Source organism: Vigna umbellata, chromosome 6 (assembly GCF_029865625.1).
Source record: "Vigna umbellata cultivar VRB3 chromosome 6, Vumbellata_1.0, whole genome shotgun sequence".
Taxonomy (NCBI): Eukaryota; Viridiplantae; Streptophyta; class Magnoliopsida; order Fabales; family Fabaceae; genus Vigna; species Vigna umbellata.
This window is the reverse complement of record NC_142170.1, coordinates 18958972-18985880: the sequence shown is the minus strand read 5'-3', so window position 1 is coordinate 18985880 and position 26909 is coordinate 18958972. Positions and strand designations below refer to the sequence as shown.

At 36.3% G+C, this 26909-nt stretch overlaps 1 protein-coding gene across 2 annotated transcripts; it reads left to right on the top strand.

The window, feature by feature from the left end:
* The first annotated feature begins 1525 nt into the window (after positions 1 to 1525).
* LOC124835823 (putative terpene synthase 2) lies at positions 1526 to 14714 on the top strand. Of its 2 annotated transcripts, none has more exons than XM_088092519.1 (7): positions 1526 to 1718; positions 1828 to 2113; positions 2907 to 3282; positions 3453 to 3614; positions 3691 to 3829; positions 13705 to 13950; positions 14281 to 14714. In XM_088092519.1, exons 1-7 carry the CDS (start codon positions 1590 to 1592, stop codon positions 14572 to 14574), a joined length of 1632 nt encoding a protein of 543 aa, XP_087948645.1. In that variant the 5' UTR covers positions 1526 to 1589; the 3' UTR covers positions 14575 to 14714. The 2 variants fall into 2 exon arrangements, with proteins under 2 accessions (XP_087948645.1, XP_047166783.2); XM_047310827.2 differs by having other exon boundaries at positions 3399 to 3614.
* The last annotated feature ends 12195 nt before the right edge of the window (positions 14715 to 26909 follow it).

The window sequence follows — 26909 nt, the reverse complement described above, 5'->3', positions numbered from 1 at the left end:
TCTCTTATCAGCTTTAGGTACACAGTCAATTGGTTTATGTTTTAGTCAAGTCCACACGTGCTAATTTACAATCACATCTTTTTTAGCTTAGTGTGTTGTATTATTGTAGACCCACATTAATTCAAATAGTGGGCGAGCTCTCACCATTTTCTACTCAAGATTTTATTCCCAGCCACTCTTTAGAAAAAGATTCCGCATGCGGAAAATGTGTTTTCTTTACATTTTGATTATTTTTGTTTTTTAAAGTTCTATCTTTATATAAGAGGGAGACTTCCCGTTTGACATATTTAATACTGTTGAATTTATTTCATTTGTTATATTCAATCATATTACATATTACTCTTAGTTTATGGTAGGCTTAATTACCTACTTAGTCCCCATGTTCGGAGGTAATTTGCTGTTTAGTACCCGGTTTTAAAAATGTAAGCATTTGATACCTATGTTTTGAAATTTGTATCAATTGAATCCTACCCACTTAACGCCGTTATAAATCTAACGTTTTTCTGACATCAACTTTGAATTGTGGACGAGCGGTAGTGGACGAGCGTCCGAGCATCGTTGGACGAGCGTCCTCTTCTGTTGGACGAGCGTCCTCCTCTGTTTGGACGAGCGTCCTCCACTGTTGGACGAGCGTCCTCCACTGTTGGATGAGCGTCCTCCTCTGTTTGGACGAGCGTCCTCCTCTGTTTGGACGAGCGTCCTCCACTGTTGGACGAGCGTCCTCCACTGTTGGACGAGCGTTCTCCTCTGTTTGGCGAGCGTCCTCCACTGTTGGACGAGCGTCCTCCTCTGTTTGGACGAGCGTCCTCCAGTGTTGGACGAGCGTCCTCCTCTGTTTGGACGATCGTCCACAACCGCTCGTCCACAATTCAAAGTTGATGTCAGAAAAACGTTAGATTTATAACGGCGTTAAGTGGGTAGGATTCAATTGATACAAATTTCAAAACATAGGTATCAAATGCCTACATTTTTAAAACCGGGTACTAAACAGCAAATTACCTCCGAACATGGGGACTAAGTAGGTAATTAAGCCTTTATGGTAATACTTTAAAATTTACTTTCTTCGTTGTTAATGAGATTTTTGTGTAAATAAATTAATCGTATTAACTTTTATTTATAGAAAATAATACAAATAATTTTCATGGTTTTATCTAAAATATTTTTTATAATTGATCTTGTTTTTCTATATTTGGTGAAATATAATTTTTATGATGAATTTAGTATAGTTCTTCATATTTTTTTACATATTTGTTTTAATGAAATTTCTATGTCATGCAATTATTAAAAAGTGCCAACAAAGTTAATATATTTAAGTTTAATGATCTTTTAACATTAACTTATTCAAATATTAAAGATATTGATAATAATGATTCAATTTTTTACTTTTTAATTACTTTTCAAAAACATTGAAAATTATTTTTCTTTTTATTTATAGTGTCTTAATCATGTGGACTCAAAAATATATATTCCAAAATTTAATACTTTACCTCTTATAAAGTCCGTGACAGTATAGATGTGACTGGCACAAAAATATAAGAAGCGTGTCTGTACTTAGTAACGTACGTTGAACCCATAGTCTCCTACAAACCATGTCCAACGGTGCCTTATCACCTCCAATTTCTGCCAGTGGTGCAAAACCTCCTTTCACTCGAACCACCGCCAATTTTCATCCCTCCATTTGGGGCAATCGCTTTCTTTCTTATGTTCCCTCTTCCTCTGTATTTACTCTTTCATCCGTTACTTTTTCAATCTCTTTCCTACGGTAACATTTAGTCTGTGTAGATAAAACGTTTCGTATAATGGACTTTTCGTTACTACTTGATGCAGGAAAGTGATAGCCGTATTCAAGAGGCTAATCTATTAAAAGAGGACGTGAGGAAGAGGCTTGTCTCACCTATTGATGATACCAATTTCTCTCTTAAATTGAACTTCATTGATTCAGTCCAACGTTTGGGTGTGTCTTACCATTTTGAGCACGAAATTGACAGCGCTTTATGTCAAATTTATGACATTTCAACAAAGGATAATAATATCATAGCTCACTGTGATGATCTTTACCATACGGCTCTACTCTTTCGGCTGCTTAGACAACATGGATATCGCATTTCTTCAAGTAGGTTTTCCTGAGCATTTCACCAAATTTACTTTTCAAAGAACAATAACTCCTTGTTCAACTCACTACGATGCTATTGCATTTATTGTTTAAGTTTACTCTATGGGCCACTTATCTCTTTGTTGAGTACTACGTCTTATGTCTTCCCTTCCCTTCTTTAGTAGTAACTAGTTTAGTCTTGGTGATGGATTCAAATACATTCTTCTATCCAAACGTTTTTTTTTACATAGAGGGTCAAACACCCATGTCTTATTAACATCTTATTAAGATGAATCATATTTAAATCTTACATTAAGTTCAAGGAAAAAAAATTGAACATCATATAAAATAAAATTCATAAATTTAATATTTTAAGAATTTAATATAAGGGTAATACTAATATTATATTATATAAAATAGTAGACTTGCAAGATAAATATATTAAAGTACTGAGTAACCATGAAATTGCGTTAGAAGGTTAATGGTGATAAAATTTGCCTGAGTTTGAAAACTCAAATCAATGAATCGCAAAATACATACATGTTTGGGTCAGTACAGATTTCTCAATCATCAAAACTTAACCTCTTATAAATATAATTTTTTTAAATAGGGTTTATTTTATTTTAACTTATACAACAAATTATTATTTCATTTTCACTTTTAAGATTGGGTTTATAGGATGACTAAAACCAACTTATACAAATAGTTGGATTTTAATGTGTATGTCATTTGTGTGGTGGCATATCCCTTATATAATAGTTATATAATTAGATATATTTATCTTGAAATTAAAACATGTTTATAAGTTAAACAGGTGTATTTTTCAAATTCGAAGACCAAACCGGAAAGTTTAAGGAAAGTTTAACGGATGATATTGAAGGAATGTTAAGCTTTTATGAAGCAGCCCAACTAAGATGTCATGGAGAAGAAGTACTTGAAGAAGCATACAATTTCAGTATGGAGCAATTAACTAAGTCTATAACCACCCAACTAAGTTCTTCTCTTGTGGCACGAGTTCAGCATAACTTAAGACAATCACTTCGCCGAGGTTTGCCTAGGTTGGAGACAACATATTTTATGTCTTTATACGAGGAATATCCATCTCATGATGAAAAATTGCTAACATTTGCAAAATTAGATTTTAACAAGTTGCAGGAGCTACATTTGAAAGAACTCAGCAGTATAACCAAGTAATATATATCTTCTTTAGACACATTACCTTTCGATGTATAAATGAATATATATCAGTTAAAGATTCTTTCTTTTTGTTTTTTTCTTTGGAATATTAATGTTTTTTTTTATTCAGATGGTGGGATAAGGATTTAGATGTCTCATCCAATTTACCTTTTACACGAGATAGGATCGTAGAATGTTATTTTTGGGCATTGGGGGTGTACTTTGAACCACAATATTCAAGATGGATAACAACAAAATTAGCAGCTTTAGGTACCATCATTGATGACATCTACGATGCTTATGGAACCATAGAAGAACTTGAGCTTTTCACCAATGCAATTGACAGGTTAGGCACATCAAAATGATATATCTTTAGCTTAATTCTATCGATATATCAAAGATAACTTCCTAAAAACTAGCAGGTGGGATATTCGTTGCTGTGTTGATCTCCCAAATTACATGCAATTATGTTATAAGGCAATTTTTGATGTATATGAAGAAATTGACCAGGAGATGAGAAAGCAAGGAAAAGTATATTGCATTAACTATGTCAAGAAAGAGGTAAAATTATAGTTTCAATGATTCCTTTATTCTTATTCTTTATTCAACTTATACTAAGAAGTTACATTAAATATTCTTGGAGGTATAAAAAAAATTGCTCTAAAAAATCACTTATCTTATTCAATGACCAAACAAGAAAAGAAGTTTGGATTTACTGTATACAATATATATATATATATATATATATATATATATATATATATATATATATATATATATATATATATATATTATAATCGAACTATAAATGTTCGACAACATTGATAGACTCTAAAAAATACATAGTCCCTTTTTTTCTTGTAAGGTCGACCTTACAAGATTCTCCTTCAACATCTTTGCTTCTAATATGAAATAATTACTTCTTTTTTGTCGAGATGTTGAGGGGGAGTGCTTACAAGATACTCTGATGCTTAAATCAATAATACATTATATACAATGAATATGGTAATAAATGAATGACTAATTTTACCTCCAATGGTTGTATACTAGTTATATGGCTTTTTTTCTTGAATAAACCTACAACCCCGTAAAGGCTTAAAACATGGGTCCATGACTAGGCCTAAATTTAGTTTTCTTTTCTTTAAATATGAAAATAATGTAGAATTGTATAGGTTTCCTTACACATTTTTTGGGACTTTCTTTCTTTGGACCTTGAATTTGTAGACCAAGTTGCATGTCTGTCTAGAAGCTAAACTGGAAATAGATGAGCTCAAAAGGTTGATCCTAAAGCCCGATTGAAAGCACGAGAGCTCAACCTACAACTTGGTTTATAAATACAAGTTCCAAAAAGTACAAGACCTAAACAATGTGCAAGAAAACCTATACAATTCTACATTATTTGCATATTTAGAGAGAAAAAGATTAGAGTTAGGCATAGTCATGGATGCATTTTGTAAGCCCTTAGGGTGATTATCATCATATGGGAATTTTCCTTAATATGGACCTATGACAGGTAGCCTATGTCTAATATAGGGATACTTAAGGTATCTGAATTAACTTATTTAATCTTCTATTTATTTTAATAATGGTCTTAATTAAGGTCGAGATAATAATCTCCCAAGGGATTGAATGATCTTGGTCGTATTCACACTAACATTTAAGGCTCGTAGTGGACTATGAGTCTTAGTTTGTAAAAGAAATTTTCATTTCTGTAATCACTAGTAAAAAATCGCATTTTTAACTCGCACATTATGCTTCGGTTTTTTTGAAACCGAAGCGTATCAAAACGCGGTGGCAGTTTCGTAATATTTAGAATAGTATATACCTTGGTTGTTAAGCAACCGATGTCTAAAAGGAATACTACCTCGGTTGGCAGGGTGAACCAAGGCATAAACCTCACGTGGCAAAGATACTGCCTCGGTTAGCAGATGGACCGAGGCATATGGGCTTGGACTGGACCTTAAAAAAGCAGCCAAGAAAACCTAGCCTCTATGACAAAATTTTTCCCCAAAAACCTAGCACCTCTTCTCTTCTCCTTTTTCTCTACGATGTGCGTTGGCGGTGAGAGCGCGTGACGGTGTGGGGAGAGAGCGGCGACGGTGCTACGATGACGGAAACTCTTTTCTCATGGAGCGGCTGCAGCGGAATGGTGGCGGTTAGTCGCGTCTCTACACACTCTTGCGAGCCAGTTTCTCTCTCAAGAGCGCATCTCCTCATCGCCAACCTCCATTAAAGATCCACCTCTCCTCCGCACTGTAAGTCTAGTTTCCTTCACAGATCCAACATTCTTCTTCCATATTTTGCCTTTCTTCAGCCTTAGCGACCATAAAACCACTTTTCTACCGATTAAACCTTTTTCCCTCTGTTCATTCCTCTTTTCTACCGTTTAAAACCTTGGTTCCACTGATTAATCGGTCAAGATAGTGTCTTTGCAGGTGGATGGCGAAATGGATTTGGGGGTTCTTATTCTTAGGTTGCTCTGCGACTTCTGATTGCTCGCTGGAAAAGAAGAGAGAAAGAAAGGGAGCATCTTGATGGAGTGGTTGAAGCGTCCTCGGTAAACATTGCTCCAATCTTCGTCAGACTTCAACCTCAGCCGCTAAGAGAAGTTGTCGGTGGCCAACAGGATCTCCTCCGCCGTGTACTTTCGGAAGGTGTAGTGCGCCAATATTTGAAGCCTATTGGAGAGCTCTGATTTCACCTCCGTTAGGGGCTTCTGATTGGGGTTGAAAAGTTGGGTTGTTAATGCAGGTTGGAGTTTGGGTGCCATTAGTTCGTCATAATCAGAGGATTTGGTAGTGAGAACGCGCTAATGGAGTTTGGGTGTCACTGGTTCGTGATAATCAAGCCACATATTGTTTTTTTTGTCTCAAAATTGTGTTTCTGTCTATTTTCTTCCTTTTGTCATTCATATCTTCTTTCCTTCTTTTTTCCAGCACAATCATAGGTTCTGTTTATATGTACATTATTTGTTAAGCTTCTTACCATTGAATAGTGAAAACTCAGCAGCAAGTTTCATATGTGGATGGTTTTCCTTTTCAGTATATTTTAGTTGTCAATGGTAAGAAGCTTCTTACCATTGAATAGTGAAAACTCAGCAGCAAGTTTCATATGTGGATGGTTTTCCTTTTCAGTATATTTTAGTTGTCAATGGTAAGAAGCTTCTTTCTTGCTATGTTTGATCAAGAATTCTATACTCGGTTGAGATTAAAAAGAGAAGGAAAAGAGAAAGCAAAAGATCTCGGTTGAGATTAAAAAAATTAAAAACACTTTACTGCCTCGATTGTTTGGGAACCGAGGCATAATCTGAATCCTACTGAATCGCTTAAAAACTGAGGTAAAAGGCCTACCTTTTTGCCTCGCCTGTATATGCCTCAATTGCAGAACCTCTGTCTATAAGCGAAAACAACCGTTGTCATTTCCCTTGACTGCACTAGTGAATTATTCGTCAGTGGTTCATCGGTTGTATGCGAAACATGTTCAAGTGTAGTGGGCATCATTTGCTTCCCACCACATTGAACCTGGACATAATCAGAGGCAATCCAAGACAATCCTAATCACATAATCTAGATATATGTAGTCATAAATCAACCACTGCAGTGAAATAAATGAAGTCCATATCATTAATAGGATAAAAATAATGTCAATTATACAAAACATAAAGTTAATAAAATCCTATACATAAACTAACTCTCTTATAATCGTTGTAATCATCATCAGAGTTATTACCTTCTTCATCTTGATACTACCATTGTTGGGGAGGTGGCTGGGACGGTGGTAGTGTGGACTAAGGCTGATGGACCATTGATTGTGCGTTTGGAGGTAATAACTTCATAACTAAATTTTGGAGATTATCAAATTGTTGTTCGAAATCATCATAAGCTTGGTCACGAGCTTGCAGTTGTTGTGTCAGATCAGCATAACCCTGGTCAGCACTACTAGATATGTAGATGGTTCATGCTTCAATGAACCTTTTTCACCAATGTATAAGGCAGCAAGTTGTCCTGCCCCATATAGCCGTCCTTTGTTTTTTCGATTAACGATGTTCGCCTAACACTATATCCTAATAATATCTTTGTCATCCATATTTGCTTGGGATGCATCATTAGTAGGCCATGATCCTTGCTCGGATATGACTTGTGAGAGTCTAGTGTTATGTTGTTCCTATTAAAATCTGCAAAGTGTCGGTACAAGTTTAAAAGAAACAAAAATAATACAACTTTCAAGTTTTCATAATAGTTTTTTTACACGTGTCCTTCACAACCTCTAATCAACAAATTGGCCAGATCTCTTACGTAGATGAGTTTGCTAAAACACCTCATCAACGTGAACAACCTGTCCCAACTTTGTTGTATGTAAAATTATAGAAGTTATATATCGATATCAATTTCAAAGTATATAAATTATATCATAATTGATAGGAAATCAATGAAGATTTCTACCATACGAATGACATGCTCATGTATGATGATTGAACCACCAATGTGTAGAACACCACCCTTTTTTGCATCCCTATTTCTTTGGGCAGTACACATTTGTTGTAGTAATCTAGTGAATTCCAATGTGTCAGTAATGAGTTCCATATGTGCTTTCCAGCCAATAAGGGCATTCTCCTGTAATGCGTCCATCTATAAACATTTCTAACAACTTGTGATATGCTTTTGTGTGCAAATTTTTCTTAATTTGAGCTTCATGCTTAGGTCTCCACTACACCTTTTGTTGTTACGGTAGATCATGTAAAAATAAAACAAATGGACTTAATAGGTGAAATCAATATAAAATGAGATTAAGTAGTGGGATGTTTTACCTTAAATCGCTACTAAAAGGGTACTAAATACTCTAAGAGATTGGTCCCCATGATGACCTAGGTTGGAGAAATTATTGCTAAATAGACCTTGTGATGGGTTGTGAAACAACTCTAGAAGGAAGAAACCTGAATATGAATACATAAAAGTTATGATATGCAGGCCAAGTTAAACAAAGAATGTAATAAAAATTAGTTAGAAAGAAGATTTCATATTACCCTCAACCATAAGGTTCAATGATCGATCTATCGTTTGGAGCAAAGTCAAGTCCATCAGCAGGATCATCAGATGCATGTTGTACATCTTGAGACGAAACTGAAGATGGAGTAGGTGTAGAAGGAGTGTTATAAGAAGGTGGTATCAGATCCGTAGGATGATTTGGTGTGGGCCCTAGTGCATGGTGTGTTACACGTGGTGACCCAACGTTAGGTAGAGTTCGGCCATCTAGGGCTGGTAACGTTTGAAAAACCCTTAAAATGTAGTAGGGTTGTCTCATTGGCTTCGCTATAGTCTTTCCTTTATCAACACAAGATGGTCATTCTCTTGACATTACTGCAATGAAAGTATATAAAACATAGCACAACACTGCAGAGGTATAAGTAACACATATATTTTCAAATGAAGTAAAACAAACATGTATAGGAAGTAAAATTGATCCATATAGTTCATCCATATAACTGTTTACTTGCTAAAGACTACAAGAATGTATTTCAATTATTAGTTTTGCAAACACAAAAGTCAGTTCCAAATTCTATCACCATCCTTGTCATCGTCATCATCAATGTCATCATGATTGTCATCATCATAATCATCATGATTGTTTTTTCTTCATCGTCCTCATCTTCTTCTTCTTCGTCTTCTTCTTCTTCTTGTATTTCTTCAAGATCGCTATCAAAGTCCTGCAATACAGTTACACCTTTAACTCCAATAATTTTACTGTCATGTGACATTTCATCAACTTGGCAGGGGATATCTTCTTCGAGATGATTTGACTCAATGCGACTCCTAGTCTTGATTTGTATTGAAACACACCAACTACGTTTGTCAATGTTGTGAAATGTTGGTTATTGGACGTTGTAAAATTGTCTAACATTATTTGCTAGGATGAATGGATCAAATGGTCGATATCTTAAACTCATTTGATTCTCAACAATATTATACCTTAAAACTCAAGTTGTTTGATGACCTTAATTGATTATCACACCACTGTAATCAATTAAGTCATGCAGACATGCTTTTGTGCATGTGATTTTTATATCACCAAAACATAATTGTGCATACACAGATATAGTCACTTCATAAGCCCAATAGTATGCATCAATCAATACAATATGTCAATCAAATGTGACAAACACAATATGTGCATATTTCATAGTAAGCCCATACACATATAACACACATAACATAATACACATACATGTGTTTTTATTAACAATGTGTTGTCATCATCAAAAACAAAACATCATAGGGATTAAGTTTAGCTAACACTGTGCTCCCCCTATCAACAATAAGCATTCAGCGTTTAACTTAGTCTCTCGTAGACGCTTTAAGCACAACAACATTTAGCCTTGTGTCTGAGTGTTTTGACATAGATGTTTTTCTATGTCCTAAGGACGTAAGAGTTTTCCTAAGTTTTTTTATGTTGAGGTTTCTGGTTTTAGGTTGTGTATGTTTGGGGTTCAGGCTCTAAGTCTTGTGTTTTCATCCTAAGTCATTTTCTGATTATTATCCCATTTTAATGTTATTTAATTAAACTTCAAAACATTAGAGCATTTAGACCTATAGACCATTTTGTCTTTATCACTTTGGGGGACGAGAACGAGATATAATCGAATGAGGAGATTTTGAAGGTGATAGCGCTATTGAATTCACACGATCTGTAGTTGTAAGTGTTGGTGTTGAAGTGCGTGTTGGAGACTTGTTGAGCTTTAAATGTCATCCATTTAATCTTCACCCTATCTATTTTTAGGTTGATCTTATCCACTACAAAAAAGAAGGGCATTACCGAAGGCCAGAAGCTCTCGGAAACAGCCCAAAACCGTCGGTAAAAGGTAATTACCGAAGGCTTATCGACGGTCAAAGAGCCCTCGGTAAATCCCTTGTCGCTAACATTTACCGAGGGCCAAAAGCCTTCGGTAATTACCGAGGGCCAAAAGCCTTCGGTAATTACCGAAGGGCTAAAAAAGCCTTCGGTAATTTCCGAAGGGTGAAAGCCTTCGGTAATTTCCGAAGGGCGAATTTTCTGCTGTCCAGTAACCAATTATGGTGCAGTTTATGTTCTGCTTTGGTACTAATTTCGTGTGATTTTTTATTACTCTCCTGCATTGTGGTGCAGTTTATGAAATTTTTCATGACATCGAGTCAAACTAACCACTGATATTTCTATTGGAGAAGGATAATTGAAAAGGAGATATCAAATTGTATTGCATAATATGTTTGTAGTCTTTTACATAAGATACTTGTTGCCACAATACTACAACACTACAAGTTTTCACATCTCAGTACATAGGAAAAACATTTAAATTCTAAGAGCAAATGTAAACTAGAACTAATAATAAAGACTATAAAGACTATATCTATTTTAATGTCGGCCCTACCCGTTTTATGTTCTACCCTACCTATCTTAAGTTTGACCCTCTGTTATTGTTATTTTTGGTGATTTTTATTGCAGTTAATATAACATTGTTACATATGCCATTTTGCAAGCTACATGGTAAGGTATATGGTTAGTTGGAGGTTGGGAAGGGCTACAGCAGAGAGACAAAAGAGCTTTATTTTAGTATTGAAATTCCCTTACAAGATCCTCCTTTAACAACCTTGTCCTAATATGAGATAATTACTCCTCTTTTGCCTATAAGTTGAGGGGTGGCTACAAGATACTCCGACTATAAGATGCAATAAAAACAGTAACAAATGAAAAATAAATTCTACCTCGTAAATAACACACTTTTATATCTGTTATATATGTTGAATGGGCAATGCCAAATATATTAGGTCTAATATAGGAATACTTAAGATATCTTAATAAGAGGATTTAATCTTTTTATTGTTATATTAATAATATTCCTAATTAAGGTCCAGATGATTTCATCTCGGTAGTATACTATACACCCGTCCGTCTTATGAAATTTTCTTTTCAATAGAAAAATAAAATTTTATTATTTGATGGGTTACGAAATACAAACATTAATTTCTAACTTTATACTCACTAGTAAAACATCGTATTTTTAACTCGCATATTACGCTTCGGTTCCAGCAAAACTGAAGCGTATCAAAACGCGGTGGCAATTTCATAATATTAGAACATTAAATGCCTCGGTTGTGAAATAACCAATGTCTAAAGATAATAGATTCTCTGTTGACAAGATTAACCGAGGCATAAACCCCACAAATATTATATTAATTACACCTTTCACCTGGTACGTTTGTGGTGGCAAAGATACTGCCTTGGTTGACAGGAAGGACCAAAGAATATAAGCCTTTACTGCCTCGGGGGCAGGAAGGACTGAGACATATAAGCCTTTCTAATATGCGCAAGATGAAAATTTTCCCCAAATGCCTCATTCAAGCAAGGAAAACCTAGTGCGGCCGAGTGCCTTCTTTCTCGCGTCGTCTACTCCGAGTGCGGCCTAGTCCCCGACCACTCCACTGACGGCCTCGTCTGCTCCTAGTGCGACCTCGTCCTCGAGTCCCACTCCATCGACGAGACCTCCGACGGGCGACAACGACCCCAACCGTGTTGGCGGTCCCTTTAACATGAACGAACTTTAGTGCTTCCAACTAGAACAGAAAGTTGATCAGAGTCAGGTTCTTTGCCAAGGGTTGCGAGGCCATGTTGGGTCCTATTAATGAGACTGAGGAGTCTATATCCCTTCGCGAAGATGACGGTCACGGCACCCAGACAGCCAGCACAGTCGCGGGATCAGTGGTTTCAGGCGTAAGTCTTTTTTGTTACGCATCCGGGATGGCGCAAGGGATGGCAACGCACGCGAGAGTCGCTGCTTACAAGGTTTGCTGGAAGGGAGGGTGAAATGGCTGATTATTACAGAGGAGCTGGTGGCTGAGGCTCATTTGTTGTTGGCGTTGGCGGTGGGGAAGAAATTGATTTTTGGGGATGACAACCTCCGTAATGCTCATTGCATCAAAACCCATAAGCCTTTCATTCTTTCAAAAGCTAAAAAGGTACTTTTTTTTCTGATTTTCAAGACGTTGGTGGTATTTCCACTTATTTTATTTACTTTATACGTTATTCTGGATGATTTTTGATGGCAAAGTCATTAGTGCAGGAGTGGACAACTTATCTTCTGCAAAGATGGAGTTAGGAACACTTATATTTGCTGTTGAACATTACTTAGGTTTAGTTTAAGTTTATATTTTGATAGTTTTGGTATGGATTGTTTTCTGGATTAATTAGAACTTTCTTTAGTTGAAATTGTTTTCTGGGACAATTTTCAGTTTTTCAGGTGTGGTTTTATTGTAAAAATAAATTAATTTTTTTTTAAAAAAACAGAGTAGACGTCTGGTATACCCACATCCGACGTTTATATAGACGTCCGGTATATCCATATCCGACGTCTATATAGACGTCTGGTATATACAGTCTGATGTCTATATAGACGACTGGTGTATACAGTCCGACGTCTGATTAACGTCACCCACAAAGACATTGGGTCTGGATCTGACATTAAAAGGCCAAAATAACAGACGTTAAAAGCCTTTTCTGCACTAGTGAGTTATGCTGCTGAATTGATCAAAGGAAAAAGAGTCACAGTAATAGGCTCACATAAATATGCTATTGATCTTGTAGCTGAATGTGGAAATGCAAATGGTGAGAAATTGTTTTGGTTGCAAAATATTATACTCAACCTGCAGAAGAATTTATTTCAGTTTTGTCCTACATTACTGGCTAGTTTCGTAGTTCTCAATTTTTCTCTTCTGATATTTTACTCCACAAATCACTTTTTCCTTGCACAATTATCCAAAGGACTGCATAATGCTTTTTTCCAGATTTCCAGACTTGTGGCCGTTGAAGAAGTATGGATTAATAGCTAGTCACACCTTTATATGTGTAATGGGACCACCAAATCATCTATTAATACAAATTAATATCCTGCTACACAAGAATGTATATTTTCGTAAAATATAAAAAAACTCTTCTACTGCCTCGGTTCAACTCCAAACTGAGGCATAAGACCCCCTGTACTGACTCGGTTCACCAGTAACCGAGGCAAAAGCATACACCTTTTTGCCTCGGTTCAGAACCGAGACAAAAGGTGTAGACTATTTACTTCGCCTGTATATACCTCGCATGCGGAACCGCTGCAGATAGACGAAAATAATCGTTGTCGTTTCCCTTTACTTCACTAGTGACTATTCACCACTGAAAACACAATTTTATTTTAAAATATAAAATAAAATGAGATGCATAAGGTAGAATAATTAAAATATTAATATTTTATTTAAAGTTTGATAGATGTAGAAAGATTGAAAGGTGTAGCTTTAAAATTTTCATATTCCAAAACCCGTAGGATTTGGCATACACAAAGTGTGACCATCTTTTTCTTATATCCAGTGAAAAGTGTGGTATATATTTCTGAATATTATATATTTAAATTTGTGCCTTTATGCTAGATAAAAAGACTAGTCCAGGCTCAGATGGTTGAGGCAAGATGGTGCCATTCCAACCACGTTCCAACAGTGGAGGAATACATGCAAGTAAGAACAACGTCCAGTGGTTACCCTCTCTTGATTACCTCATCCTTCCTAGGCATGGAAGATACAACAGAGGAGATCCTTCTATGGGCAACGAATGAACCAGTAATTATTGCAGCTTCTATACTTCTGCTTAGGATCATGGATGACATTGTTGGAGATGAGGTGCACCCTACACACTAATTAATTTCTATCAATTTAACTAAATAGAGAATTACAAATTATACATAATTTTAGAAAATATGTCGAGAATAAATAATAATAATAGAATTGTACTTGTCAGTTTCTTTATAAACTATACGAACCACTTATAAGTAATTTGAGTTTATATAAGAAATTTGTCTTAGTTTAGGAGTTGGCAATTGCAAAACTCATAAAATTTTAAAAGATAAAGAAATAATATTTTTTCTAAGATCATTTGTAAATCCTATACGTTAAATATTAATTTTATTTGGATTCTGTTTTTTCTTTTTGTTGCTATTTTTGTCTGTGAAGTTTGAACAGGAGAGACAACATGTTGTTTCAAGCATTCAATGCTATATGAAAGAGCATAAAATCTCAAGGAAATGTGCCATTGAAGAACTACGCAAGTTAGTTGAGAATGCTTGGAAGGACATAAACGATGCATGCTTAGCTCCTACTCAAGTACCAATGAAATTTCTTATGCGTGCGGTCAACTTTGCACGTGTGATCGACGTGCTTTACAAAGACGAAGATATCTATACAAATGCAGAAGGGATAATGAAAGATCACATTGAAGCTTTATTAGTTAAAAAGATGTCTGTATAAACTGGAAGCTTTGGTCTTTAATTAATTGTTGGTGATCTACATTTTGTGTAACGGTCGGCTTGAAACCCCATGTTGCTTGCATATCCTTTTGGATTGTTCGACAAGCTTCTCAAAGAATAAAAATTTGTCAAGAAAGAAAATCTCTGTCAATTAGTAATAATTTCCTTTGATAAATATTAAACATCACTTTTGGACAATTAAAATGCATTTTTTCCCGATATAACAATTGAAGTAAATATTAGCAAGTTTATATTGAGGATGATATATATACGATTTTAATTTCCTTTGAAGTTAAACACACATTATATTTTTCCATAAAATACTAACCGTATTGGTATGCTGGAAAGTTTTACAATAAAAGTTAGAGATAAGGATAGTTTATATACACCTTTATCCTTTTATTTCTTAATATCTTTCAATATATTATTTTAATGATTAAAACATACCGAAACATAAAGTTGTAAAATAGACAAGGTTACTATGGTCTTATAATTGACCAATCGGGTACCGCGGGCATGAAATGGACCGAGCGGTTGATATGTAAGAAAGCGTTTCGTGGTCGCTCGGTTCCGACAACAGAGTTAAGGCACAATTAATGTTACAACAACTACCGTTAAGTGGTTAAGGTTTGCGTTAATGATCATTAAGAGGTAAATTAATTGGTCAAATTTTCTAAACTTTATAAATAGGGGTCAAATTTCGAGGTAAACTCACTTTGGCTCACTATTAATTTACAAAAGACCTACAGAAAGATTTTGACTTGAGCGTCAAAGTGTATTCTGCAGGTCACCCTCCATACAGCGATCGATCAATAAGAGCAAGGAGCAAGACGAACGTTCGGTGTACAGGAATCCTTTTTTGCACGAACATTTTGGCGCCCATCGTGGGGCCGAGGATTTTTGAAGACACTCTAGCGAGACCATAAGAATGGTAGCACAAGACCCAGTGATGCAAGAGATGAGAAGATAGATGGAAGCCATGCAGGCGGAGATTGTGCCCTTGAGGGCGAAGCGTGATGCAGGTCGGAGCGCCTAGTCAAACTAGCAGTCGACGGTGCGTGGCCGAGCACCTCCCATAGTGGAGCTTGCTGAGACTGAGTCTGAGAAACTAATTAGGAGGAAAACAGCTCCAGAAGTATATCGGTTTGTCCAGATAATGTCGGTCGGGCCAGGGCACTTCACCCTTTCACATTGACTGTTATGGAAGAGCCAATGTCGGAGAAGATGCCCCATACTGTTGAGAAGTATGATGGATCAGGCGATCCGGAGGAGCATCTAAGGTCGTTTGCGGATACAATGTCAATCTTTTCACCTAATGAACTAGTATGGTGCATGGTGTTTCCTTGTCCATCAAAGGGGAAGTCTTGGCATGGTTCCACTCCCTACGTCCCAGAGACGTTGAGAAATCTGTTTGAAAAATAGTTCGTTCTCTAGTAAGGCGCAGAACCTTACTTATATGGAGTTAACAAAGATCAAACAAAGGAAGAATATGAGAGATTTTATGGACCGTTATAATAGGACCGTAAGGCAGGTTCGAGGGGTAGGCAAGAAGTTCATCATGAGCACCTTGTCTACTTCCCTCAGACCTTGTTCTTTTATGGACAACCTATTCGCACGGCCACCCCTGATATTGGGGAAAATGCAAGAAAGGACGGTTGAATTCATCAGGATTGAGGAGATGCGAGTTGTCCAAAAAAGACAGCATGAGGAAAATGCTTCGCCCTCAGGCCAAGAAAAGAAAGAAGGGAAGAAAATGTTCGTCCTGAACGAGCGAAAAAAGGGGAAAATTTTCAAAGATGGCCCGAAGGGGCCCAGATTTGATCGGTACACCCGTTGAAGAAAAAAATGACGCCTAAGAATGTAGATGGTACTAAACATTGCCTCTACCATCAGAATATGAGGCATACCACTGAAGACTACGGAAGGCTTAGAGACAAGGTTGAAGAATTGTTGCGAGCAGGGCACTTGACGAGGTTTGTGAGAGCCGAGCGGGGAAGGAGCCCTCCAGGGAGGGAGAGATCAGGACGATATGATCACAGAGATGATCGCCGGTCGGACCGCCGCAACAGAAGTTGAAGCCAAGATCGACAGTTGAGCGGTCATATTAATACAATTTCTGGAGGCTTTGTTGGGGGAGGGTTGTTGGAATCAACAAGGAAGAGGAACCTGAGATAATTGAAGAGTATGCATAGGGTAGACGTAAAGAAACGCTCAATGCCACAAATCACCTTCATTGATGAGGATTTTCATGCTCCTGATCCTAAGCAGGACAATCCTATGGTGATAACCACTGTTATCGCTCGGTACAACGTTGGAAAAGTCTTGATCGATCAGGTAAGTTCGGTCAACATCCTATATTGGAAGACATTCCAGCAGATGGATTTGTCAGAGGATTTGATCGTACCTTACAACGAGCAAATTGTGGGGTTTGTTGGAGAAAGAATAGTGATAACAGTTGAAAAACTGTTATTTTCATGCTTAAAATTGACACAAAAAGTAACCTTTACACTTAGAAACTAGCTTGAAATCATGCTTTTATCCATATTTTCAGAAATAAGAGAGCTGGACAGGTTTATGCTTGATTTCAGTGTTTTTGTGCAGGTTTTAAGGTGAATTTAGTGAAAGAAGTGAAGAAGGAAAGAGATGGAATAAGAAAAGTCAACCAGAAACCAGAAAAGTCAACCAGTCAACCAGAAAAGTCAACCAGTCAACCAAAAAGTCAACCAGTCAACCAAAATACGGAAAAAGTCAACCATACGAGTTTTGGGCCAGTTTTCTGCGATTTTTATGATCTGTTTGGGCTTCGACCCGTTTTCTATTATTTTTATGTCCTATTTAAAGACCTAGATGTCTTAGGGTTTGGTATCTTTGGCAGAAACGAAGCAAACACTCTCTCTTCCACCCCTTTGAAGGAGGATCTTGGATGCTCAGGCTACCTCTTCACCTTTCTAGGGTTTTATCTTTCATTCTTTCATTATTGTTCATCTAGGTTCACCATGAATATGGTGAACTAAACCTTGTATGTTTATTGGGGAATCAATGTAATCTTTTGAAGCTCTCATATATGGAATTTGTGCTTGCATCTTAATCTAAGATTTATGCTTTCTTTCATCATTAGTTAGGGTTTTTCCTCTTTGCTTAATGCTTGCTTTGTTTAACTCATTCAATGCATGATTATTGATTTTGTCGATACGGGAACGTACGGGGAAGTCTAGATCCGGGGAATTTCTCCCAATAGTATATTGGTTGCCTTAAGCTCCTATGCTAAAAAAACTAATTATTAGGAATGCTAGGAATTGTATGAACTCGTAATTAGGGAGAAGCCTTCTTGAAAGGTAATTTAGAGAGTGGCATTAACAATGATGACTTGAATGTTGAATTCCTAAAATATATGAGAGTGGATAAGATGAAATTGACCCCCAACAACATATTCATCAATATATTTCATTGAAAGTGCTTGTCTTTTGTTTTAGCCATTGATCAACCTCATGCATACATGTTTATTTTCGTCTTTTGCATATTAAACTCCAATTATTTTGTTCTTAAGTCTTAGCTAATCAACAAATCACATAACTAAACTAGGCCGTGAGTCCTTTGGGAGAACGATACTTGGTCTTACCGAGTTTATTACTTGAAACGATTCGGTCATACTTGCCGATTGTTAAACAAGTTTGTGACATCATATTTTGGTGATCATAAATTTGTGCATAGTGTTTTTGGCGCCGTTGCCGGGGACTCTGGTTTAACTGGTTAATTTGTGTGATTATTGATTATCTTTGACTTTAATTTTGAATTTCTGTTTTTATTTTCGGTTTTTATTTGATTTGGTTTTATTTTATTTGATTTTATTTGATTTGATTTGATTTTATTTGATTTTATCTTATTTGATTTGATTTTATTTTATTTGATTTTATTTTATTTTATTTTATTTTATCTTATTTGATTTGATTTGATTTGATTTTATTTTATTTTAGGTTTAATCCTTTTCGACATCCCTATTTATGTACGAATGTCTCATATGGGTCCTCGTTTTTTAAAGTGTATCAAAATGATCCTTAATTTTGAAAATTGATATCAATTGAGTCCTTTCCGTTAAGTTGGCTGGACGGCGTTAAAAAAATTGATGAGTGGATGCTGAGATGACGAACGAACGCTGGACGACCGTTCGTTCCACACTGGACGACCATTCGTTCGGTGGTCGACGAGCGTTCGTTCTCTGATGGACGAGCGTTCGTTCGTTGGTGGACGAGCGTTCGTTCGTCATCTCAGCATCCACTCATCAATTTTTTTAACGCCGTCCAGCCAACTTAATGGAAAGGACTCAATTGATATCAATTTTCAAAATTAAGGACCATTTTGATACACTTTAAAAAACGAGGACCCATCTGAGACATTCGTACATAAATATGGATGTCGAAAAGGATTAAACCTTTATTTTATTAGATTAGATTTTATTTGATTTGATTAGATTAGATTTTATTTTATTTGATTTGATTTGATTAGATTAGATTTTATTTTATTTTATTTTATTTTATTTTATCTTATCTTCTGAATCTTTTATCTTCTGAATCTATATCTTCTCCTATATCTTTTTGTGCTAACAAATATTTTCTAGAGTTTTGTGCCTAATGCTTTCAGGATGCAATTCGGTCAAGAATTTAACTATATGGGCACTCAATTCTACCAAGGTAAACAAAGGAAAGCAAGAGATATCATCTTTCAAGCAAGGCATGGAGGAATCACTAGGGCATGCATGGGATAGGTATAAAAGCTTATTAAGAAAGACACCCACGCATGACTTTGATGATGTGCAAGTAGTCCTAACCTTCCTTGGAGGTCTTGGTTCACAAACCAAGATGATGCTTGACGCCTCAGCAGGAGGAAATATCAAATGGAAAACTCCAGAGGAAGCTACAGAAATCATTGACAATATGGCTACTAGTGATAATGAGCTGAACAGTGAAAGAGGAGCTCCTATTCAACAAAAAGGAGTTCTACAATTGCAATCCAATGATGCCTTGCTAGCTCAGAACAAGATACTAACTCAACAATTGGAGAATCTCACAAAGATACTTGCACAACTGCCAAAAGAGTTAAAGACTGTTGCACAGGTTCAACCACAGATGTGTGAATTGTGTGGAGGCGACCATATTAATGGTCAATGTGCCTTTCCAGTAGAAGCCGTAGAGGATGTAAACTACATGACCAATCAATACCGTCAAGGGAACTATAATCAAGGGTGGAAACCACACTCAAGTATTGGTCCAGGACAAAGTAGGCAAGCTGGACAATCAGGGCCATTTCACAAGCAACAACAGCAACAACCAACCTTATGGCAACAAATGTCTACACTTAATGAAAGATCAACAAGGTTGGAAGAAACTCTTCAGCAATTCATACAGAAAACTGAATCTTCTCAAAAGAGCACTGAAGCCGCTATTAAGAACTTGGAGATTCAAATGGGTCAGATTACCAAGCAATTGGAAGAAAGGCCTGACAAAAATTTTGGGGCTAATACTGAGGTTAACCCCAGGGAAGAGTGTGAAGTGCTAGTGAGTGTAAATGTTGAAAAAGTTGAGTTGGAAAAAGAAGAGAGAGAAGAGAGAAAAGAGAGAGAAGAGAAAGAAGAAGAGAAAATTTGTGTGAAGATTGAGAAAGTGAGTAGAAAAAGAAAAGAAAAAAAGAAAGTGAGAGAAAAGAAAAAGAGGACGAGAGAAAAAAAGAAAGAATCATATGAAAAACCTCTTCCTCATCCAAAGAAGTATCATAGGAAGGAAAAGAAATTTAAGTGCCTCATGGAAATCTTCAAGAAATTGGAGATTAAAGTTCGTATGATTAAGACATTGCAACAGGTTCCTGGTTTGATCAAATTTCTGAAGAAGTTCAGTAGAAAGAAGGAAAAGAAGGTGGAACATGAGCTTTATTGGGTCAAGCTAGTGACGTTAAAAGAGCGCTTGCTGGGAGGCAACCCAGTGATTTAAGAACTTTTAATTTTTTTTTTGGTGATGTAATTTTGAACTTTTGGGTATTTTTGTTTTTGTTATAAGTTTGTTACAGGGTTTCCATCTACTGATGGATGTTAGGCGGAAGAGTATCTACTGAAGGATACTATGTTTGTATACACCTACTGATGGGTGTTGGTAAGAAAGATTTGCATCTACTGAAGGGTGCTGGAGGATTTTGGGTCAGGCTCGTGACGTTAAACAAGCGCTACCTGGGAGGCAACCCAGTTGATTGATTTTATTTGTATTGTTTGTTTTTATTCTGCTTTAGTTGCATGATAGGGATTGAATGTTTGAGTGATCTGAGAACTTAATTGTAGGGAGCAAGTCAGGGGCATGAGTAGAAGGCACCTAAGGTAAGCTAGGAAGAAGAAAGGCACAACACGAAAGTGCCGCTGAGCGGTACTCTCGCAGAATGGGCTTTAGTTCCCCTTAGCGGGACCCGAGCCCATTAGGGTATTTTTATACCCTAAGATGCGCAAATGCGTTTATTTTCAGGCTCTTCTCTGCACACACACTCTTACATACCTTTTCAAAGGTTTTCCACATCTTTTCACTCTTCCCTCTTAAGAAAATTTCTCTTCCACTCACTTGCTCACTAGTTTTCCATCTAAGTTTGGGGTTGGGAGAGAGCATCATTGAAGGGGCTGATTTCTTCATTGTGGTTTACTAATGCTTAACAATGTATCTTTTGGTTTTGTGAATTATGTTTGATGCAGGGACGGCCTCCTCATCGGGCAAAAAGAATCAAGACTATAAGATCCAAGAGGAGGAAGATACAGCTCAGATTGATGAGGAGCTGAGATAGCATTTTGATAACGGTTGAAAAACCGTTATTTTTATGCTTAAATTTGATACCAAAAGCAACCTTTAAGACTTAAAAACTAGCTTGAACTCATATTTTTGCTTTAGTTTTGAGAATAAGAGAGTTGAAAGTGAATTTAATGGTTTTTTGCAAGATTCCCTTGATTTTGTAGGCTAATTGAATGATTTGAAAGAAGAATTGAAATACCGAATGATTGAAGTGCTGAAAAGTCAACCAGAAACCTGAAAAGTCAACCAGTCAACCAGAAAAGTCAACCAGTCAACCAGAATGCTGAAAAACCAACCAGAACGCAGAAAAAGCCTGACCGAGTGGCGCTGAGCGGAAAAATACCGCTGAGCGGCACTTTTCGGGTGCCGAAATCACCGCTGAGGGGCAAAACAGCAGCTGGGGGGCAAAATGGTTCATGCGCTAGTACCGCTCAGCGGTAAAATACCGCTGAGCGCCATTCTAAGTGGGCTTGGACCGGTTTTCTTTTGTTTTTATGGGCTTGGACTTGTTTTATGTTATTTTTATGCCCTATTTAAGGACTTGCACGTCCTAGGATTTGTATCTTTGGCTGGAAGGAAGTAGAAACACACTTTTCCACCCCTTGGGGTAGATTGGGAGATGGTGACAGCTCTCCTCTTCTCTTTCACGGGTTTTTCTATCTCTTTCATTCTTTCATTATTGTTCATCTAGGTTCACCATGAATATGGTGAACTAAACCTTGTATGTTTGTTGGGGAATCAATGTAATCTTGTGAAACTCTCATATATGGAATCTGTTTTTACATCTTTTAATTAAGACTTATGCTTTCTTTTCATCATTAGTTAGGGTTTTTCCTCTTTGCTTAATGCTTGCATTGTTTAACTCTTTCGATGCATGATTATTGGTTTTGTCGATACGGGCACGTACGGGGAAGTCTAGATCCGGGGAATTTCTCCCAATTTTATATTGGTTGTCATTAAGCTCCTGCACTTATGAACTGATCATTAGGAATGCTAGGAATTGTATGAACTCGTGATTAGGGAGAAGCCTTCTGGAAAGGTACATTAGAGAGTGGCATTAACAATGATGATTTGACTGTTGAATTCCTAAAAATATATGAGAGTGGATAAGATGAAATTGACCCCCAACAACATATTCATACATAAATTTCATTGAAAGTGTTTATCTTTTGATTTTTGCCATTGATCAAAACTTCATGCATACATGTTTATTTTCTGTCTTGCATATTAAACTCCAAATATTTCGTCTTTTAAGTCTTAACTAATCAGTAACCAACACAACTAAACTAGGCCGTGAGTCCTTTGGGAAGAACGATACTTGGTCTTACCAAGTTTATTACTTGAACGATTCGGTCATACTTGCCGATTGAAAACAAGTTTGTGACATCATAATTTGGTGTTCATAAATTTGTCCATCAAGTTTTTGGCGCCGTTGCCGGGGACTCGTGGTTTAACTGGTTAATTTGTGTGATTATTGATTATCTTTGACTTATTTTTTTATTTTATTTTTAAATTTCGAATTTATTTTATTTTATTTTATTTTTCTGTTTTCTGTTTTTCTGTTTTCTGTTTTTATTCTGTTTTCTGTTTTTATTTTATTTTATTTTTATTTGATTTCATTTTATTTGATTTGATTTTATTTTGATTTTATTTGATTTGATTTGATTTTATTTTATTTTATTTTCTGTTTTTATTTTTTGGTTATTATTTTTTTTATTTTTCTATTTTTTTATTTTCTGTTTTTTTTTGTTTTTATTTTCATTTTTTTTTGTTTTGTTATATTTTTTCGTTTTCTGTTTTTAATTTTTTCGTTTTCTGTTTTTATTTGTTTTTTTTTCTGTTTTCTGTTTTCATTTTTCTATTTTATGTTTTTATCTTCTATCTTGCTATCTTTTATCTTCTTATCATTTATTCTTTGTATCTTCTCTATCTTTTTGTGCTAACAAATATTTTCTAGAGTTTTGTGCCTAATGCTTGCAGGATGCAATTCGGACAAGAATTTAATTATATGGGCACTCAATTCTTCAAGGTCAACAAAGGAAAGCAAGATATTTCTTCATTCAGGCAGGGCATGGAAGAATCACTGGGTCATGCATGGGATAGATACAAAAGCTTGCTACGAAAAACACCCACGCATGGATTTGATGAAGTGGAAGTAGTCCTTACCTTCCTTGGAGGTCTTGGTTCACAAACCAAGATGATGCTTGATGCCTCAGTAGGAGGAAACATTAAATGGAAAACTCCAAAGGGAGCAACAGAAATTATTGAAAATATGGCTACTAGTGATAATGAGCTCAACAGTGAAAGAGGAGCTCCTATGCAACAGAAAGGAGTTCTACAGTTACAAACCAATGATGCCTTGTTTGCACAGAACAAGATACTAACTCAACAATTGGAGAATCTCACAAAGATACTTGCACAACTGCCAAAAGAGTTAAAGACTGTTGCACAGGTTCAACCACAGATGTGTGAATTATGTGGTGGTGACCATATAAATGGTCAATGCGCCTTTCTAGTGGAAGCTTTAGAGGATGTTAACTTCATGGCTAATCAATTTCCATACTGTCAGGGGAACTTCAATCAAGGGTGGAAACCACACCCAAGTATTGGTCAAGGACAAAGTAGGCAAGCTGGACAATCAGGGCCATTTCACAAGCAACAACAGCAACAACCAACCTTATGGCAACAAATGTCTACACTTAATGAAAGATCAGCAAGGTTGGAAGAAACTCTTCAGCAATTCATACAGAAAACTGAATCTTCTCAAAAGAGCACTGAAGCTGCTATCAAGAACTTGGAGATTCAAATGGGTCAGATTACTAAGCAGTTGGAAGAAAGGCCTGACAAGAATTATGGGGCTAATACTGAGGTTAACCCCGGGGAAGAGTGTGAAATGCTAGTGAGTGTAAATGTTGAAAAAGTTGAGTTGGAAAAAGAAGAGAGAGAAGAGAGAAAAGAGAGAAAAGAGAGAGAAGAGAAAGAAGAGAAAATTTGTGTGAAGATTGAGAAAGTGAGTAGAAAAAGAAAAGAAAAAAAGAAAGTGAGAGAAAAGAAAAAGAGGACGAGAGAAAAAAAGAAAGAATCATATGAAAAACCTCTTCCTCATCCAAAGAAGTATCATAGGAAGGAAAAGAAATTTAAGTGGTTCATGGAAATCTTCAAGAAATTGGAGATTAAAGTTCCTATGATTGAGACACTACAACAGGTTCCTGGTTTGATCAAATTTCTGAAGAAGTTCAGTAGAAAGAAGAAAAAGAAGATGGAACATGAGCTTTATTGGGTCAAGCTAGTGACGTTAAAAGAGCGCTTGCTGGGAGGCAACCCAGTGATTTAAGAACTTTTAATTTTTGGTTTGGTGATGTAATTTTGAACTTTTGGGTATTTTTGTTTTTGTTATAAGTTTGTTACAGGGTTTCCATCTACTGATGGATGTTAGGCGGAAGAGTATCTACTGAGGGATACTATGTTTGTATACACCTACTGATGGGTGTTGGTAAGAAAGATTTGCATCTACTGAAGGGTGCTGGAGGATTTTGGGTCAGGCTCGTGACGTTAAACAAGCGCTACCTGGGAGGCAACCCAGTTGATTGATTTTATCTGTATTGTTTGTTTTGATTCTGCTTTAGTTGCATGATAGGGATTGAATGTTTGAGTGATTTGAGAAATTAATTGCAGGGAGCAAGTGAGGGGCATGAGTAGAAGGCACCTAGGGTAAGCTAGGAAGAAGAAAAGCACAACACGAAAGTGCCGCTGAGCGGCAAATTGCCGCTGAGCGGTGGTATCGTAAAAGGGGCTTAGGTTGCCCCTTAGCGGAACCCGAGCCCATTAGGGTATTTTATACCCTAAGTCACGCTTTGGCCTCTATTTTTAGATTCTTCTCTGCACACACACTCCTAAACATTTTTCCAAAGGTTCTCTACATTTTTCCTTTCATTCCTCTTTAGAAAATCTCCCTTCCACTCACTGTCTCACTAGTTTTCCTTCTAAGTTTGAGGTTGGGAGAGAGCATCATTGATGGGGCTGAGTTTTTCAAAGCACTAGAGCAGGATTTCTTTTATCAATCACTTATGTTTGTAGAATAGGGTTTGATGTACTCAATTGGAAATTTTGTCTATTATGATGGTTTGCTTATGATTGTTATTTGATAAGTAATGCCTGATGATGCTTTGATATTGATTGATGTTGAGAATGTGCACATTATATGCTTATACAGGTGGTTCACAAGCATTGTGAACAAATGCAAGATGTTGTGATTGTGATTATGATTCTAAGCAGGATGTTATATGTGGAATGTGAATGAGCTTATATGTGAGGTTTTGAGCTCCAGAGTTGTTATTGTTGAATACTATTACTGTGAAAGCATGAATGACTTTGCCCAGGTTTTCTATGATTGAATTACTTGCTTGTTTGCATCATATGATCAAGGCCATTTGTTGATAACCCTTCTATTAGCCAAATTCATAAATTGAGCCCACTAAAAGAGAACACTATGTGTTATATCCTTTGAACCTCTAGCCTTGAACATGATTTGAAAACCCTTGTTGAAAAGCTTTACCTTGAGTTAAGTAGAAAATATTTTGTGATATTGACAAATGTTCAAGTTTGGGGTTGTTGGAAAATAGAAAGGGAAATTGAAAGCATTGAGCTAAGAACTAATAATTAAGTATGTGAAAAGAAAAAGAAAAAGAGAAAGAAAAGAAAAGAAAAAGCAAAGCTCAATGCAAAAGAAAGTTGGGAATAAGTAAGAATGATTGTGTTTATATGTTTCTCTTAACTCAAGGGTTTTGTGATCTAGAAAAACCAATTTTCTTGTTAGCCCAGCCACGTTATAAGCCATAGAAAAGTCCTTGTGATGATGCTTGCTAGTAAGTGTTTTTGATTGTGGTTAAATGAAAGGCAAAGTTGATTCATGTGACATTGTAATAGTAGAGTGAATGAGTGAATATCTCCTATACACTTATGTGTTTGAGTGAAACACTTTATCTAGTGAGGATAGATTCCATGAACACATAAAAACATCTTTGCTTAGTTAATTGATCATTCATGAAAATAGCATTTGTTGGATAAGTATGTGTTTGAGTGATCACTAAAAGCATGTGCACATCTTGATTGAAGTCTTGATGATGAGCTAAATTGAATATTTACTTGTCTTGAAAGAAGGATTTTTGAAAGTGGTGAACCATTATATGGATTGATGGAAGATTGAGTTACATCTTGTTTGCTTGAGGACAAGCAAAGTTTTAAGTTTGGGGTTGTGATAACGGTTGAAAAACCGTTATTTTTATGCTTAAATTTGATACCAAAAGCAACCTTTAAGACTTAAAAACTAGCTTGAACTCATATTTTTGCTTTAGTTTTGAGAATAAGAGAGTTGAAAGTGAATTTAATGGTTTTTTGCAAGATTCCCTTGATTTTGTAGGCTAATTGAATGATTTGAAAGAAGAATTGAAATACCGAATGATTGAAGTGCTGAAAAGTCAACCAGAAACCTGAAAAGTCAACCAGAAACCAGAAAAGTCAA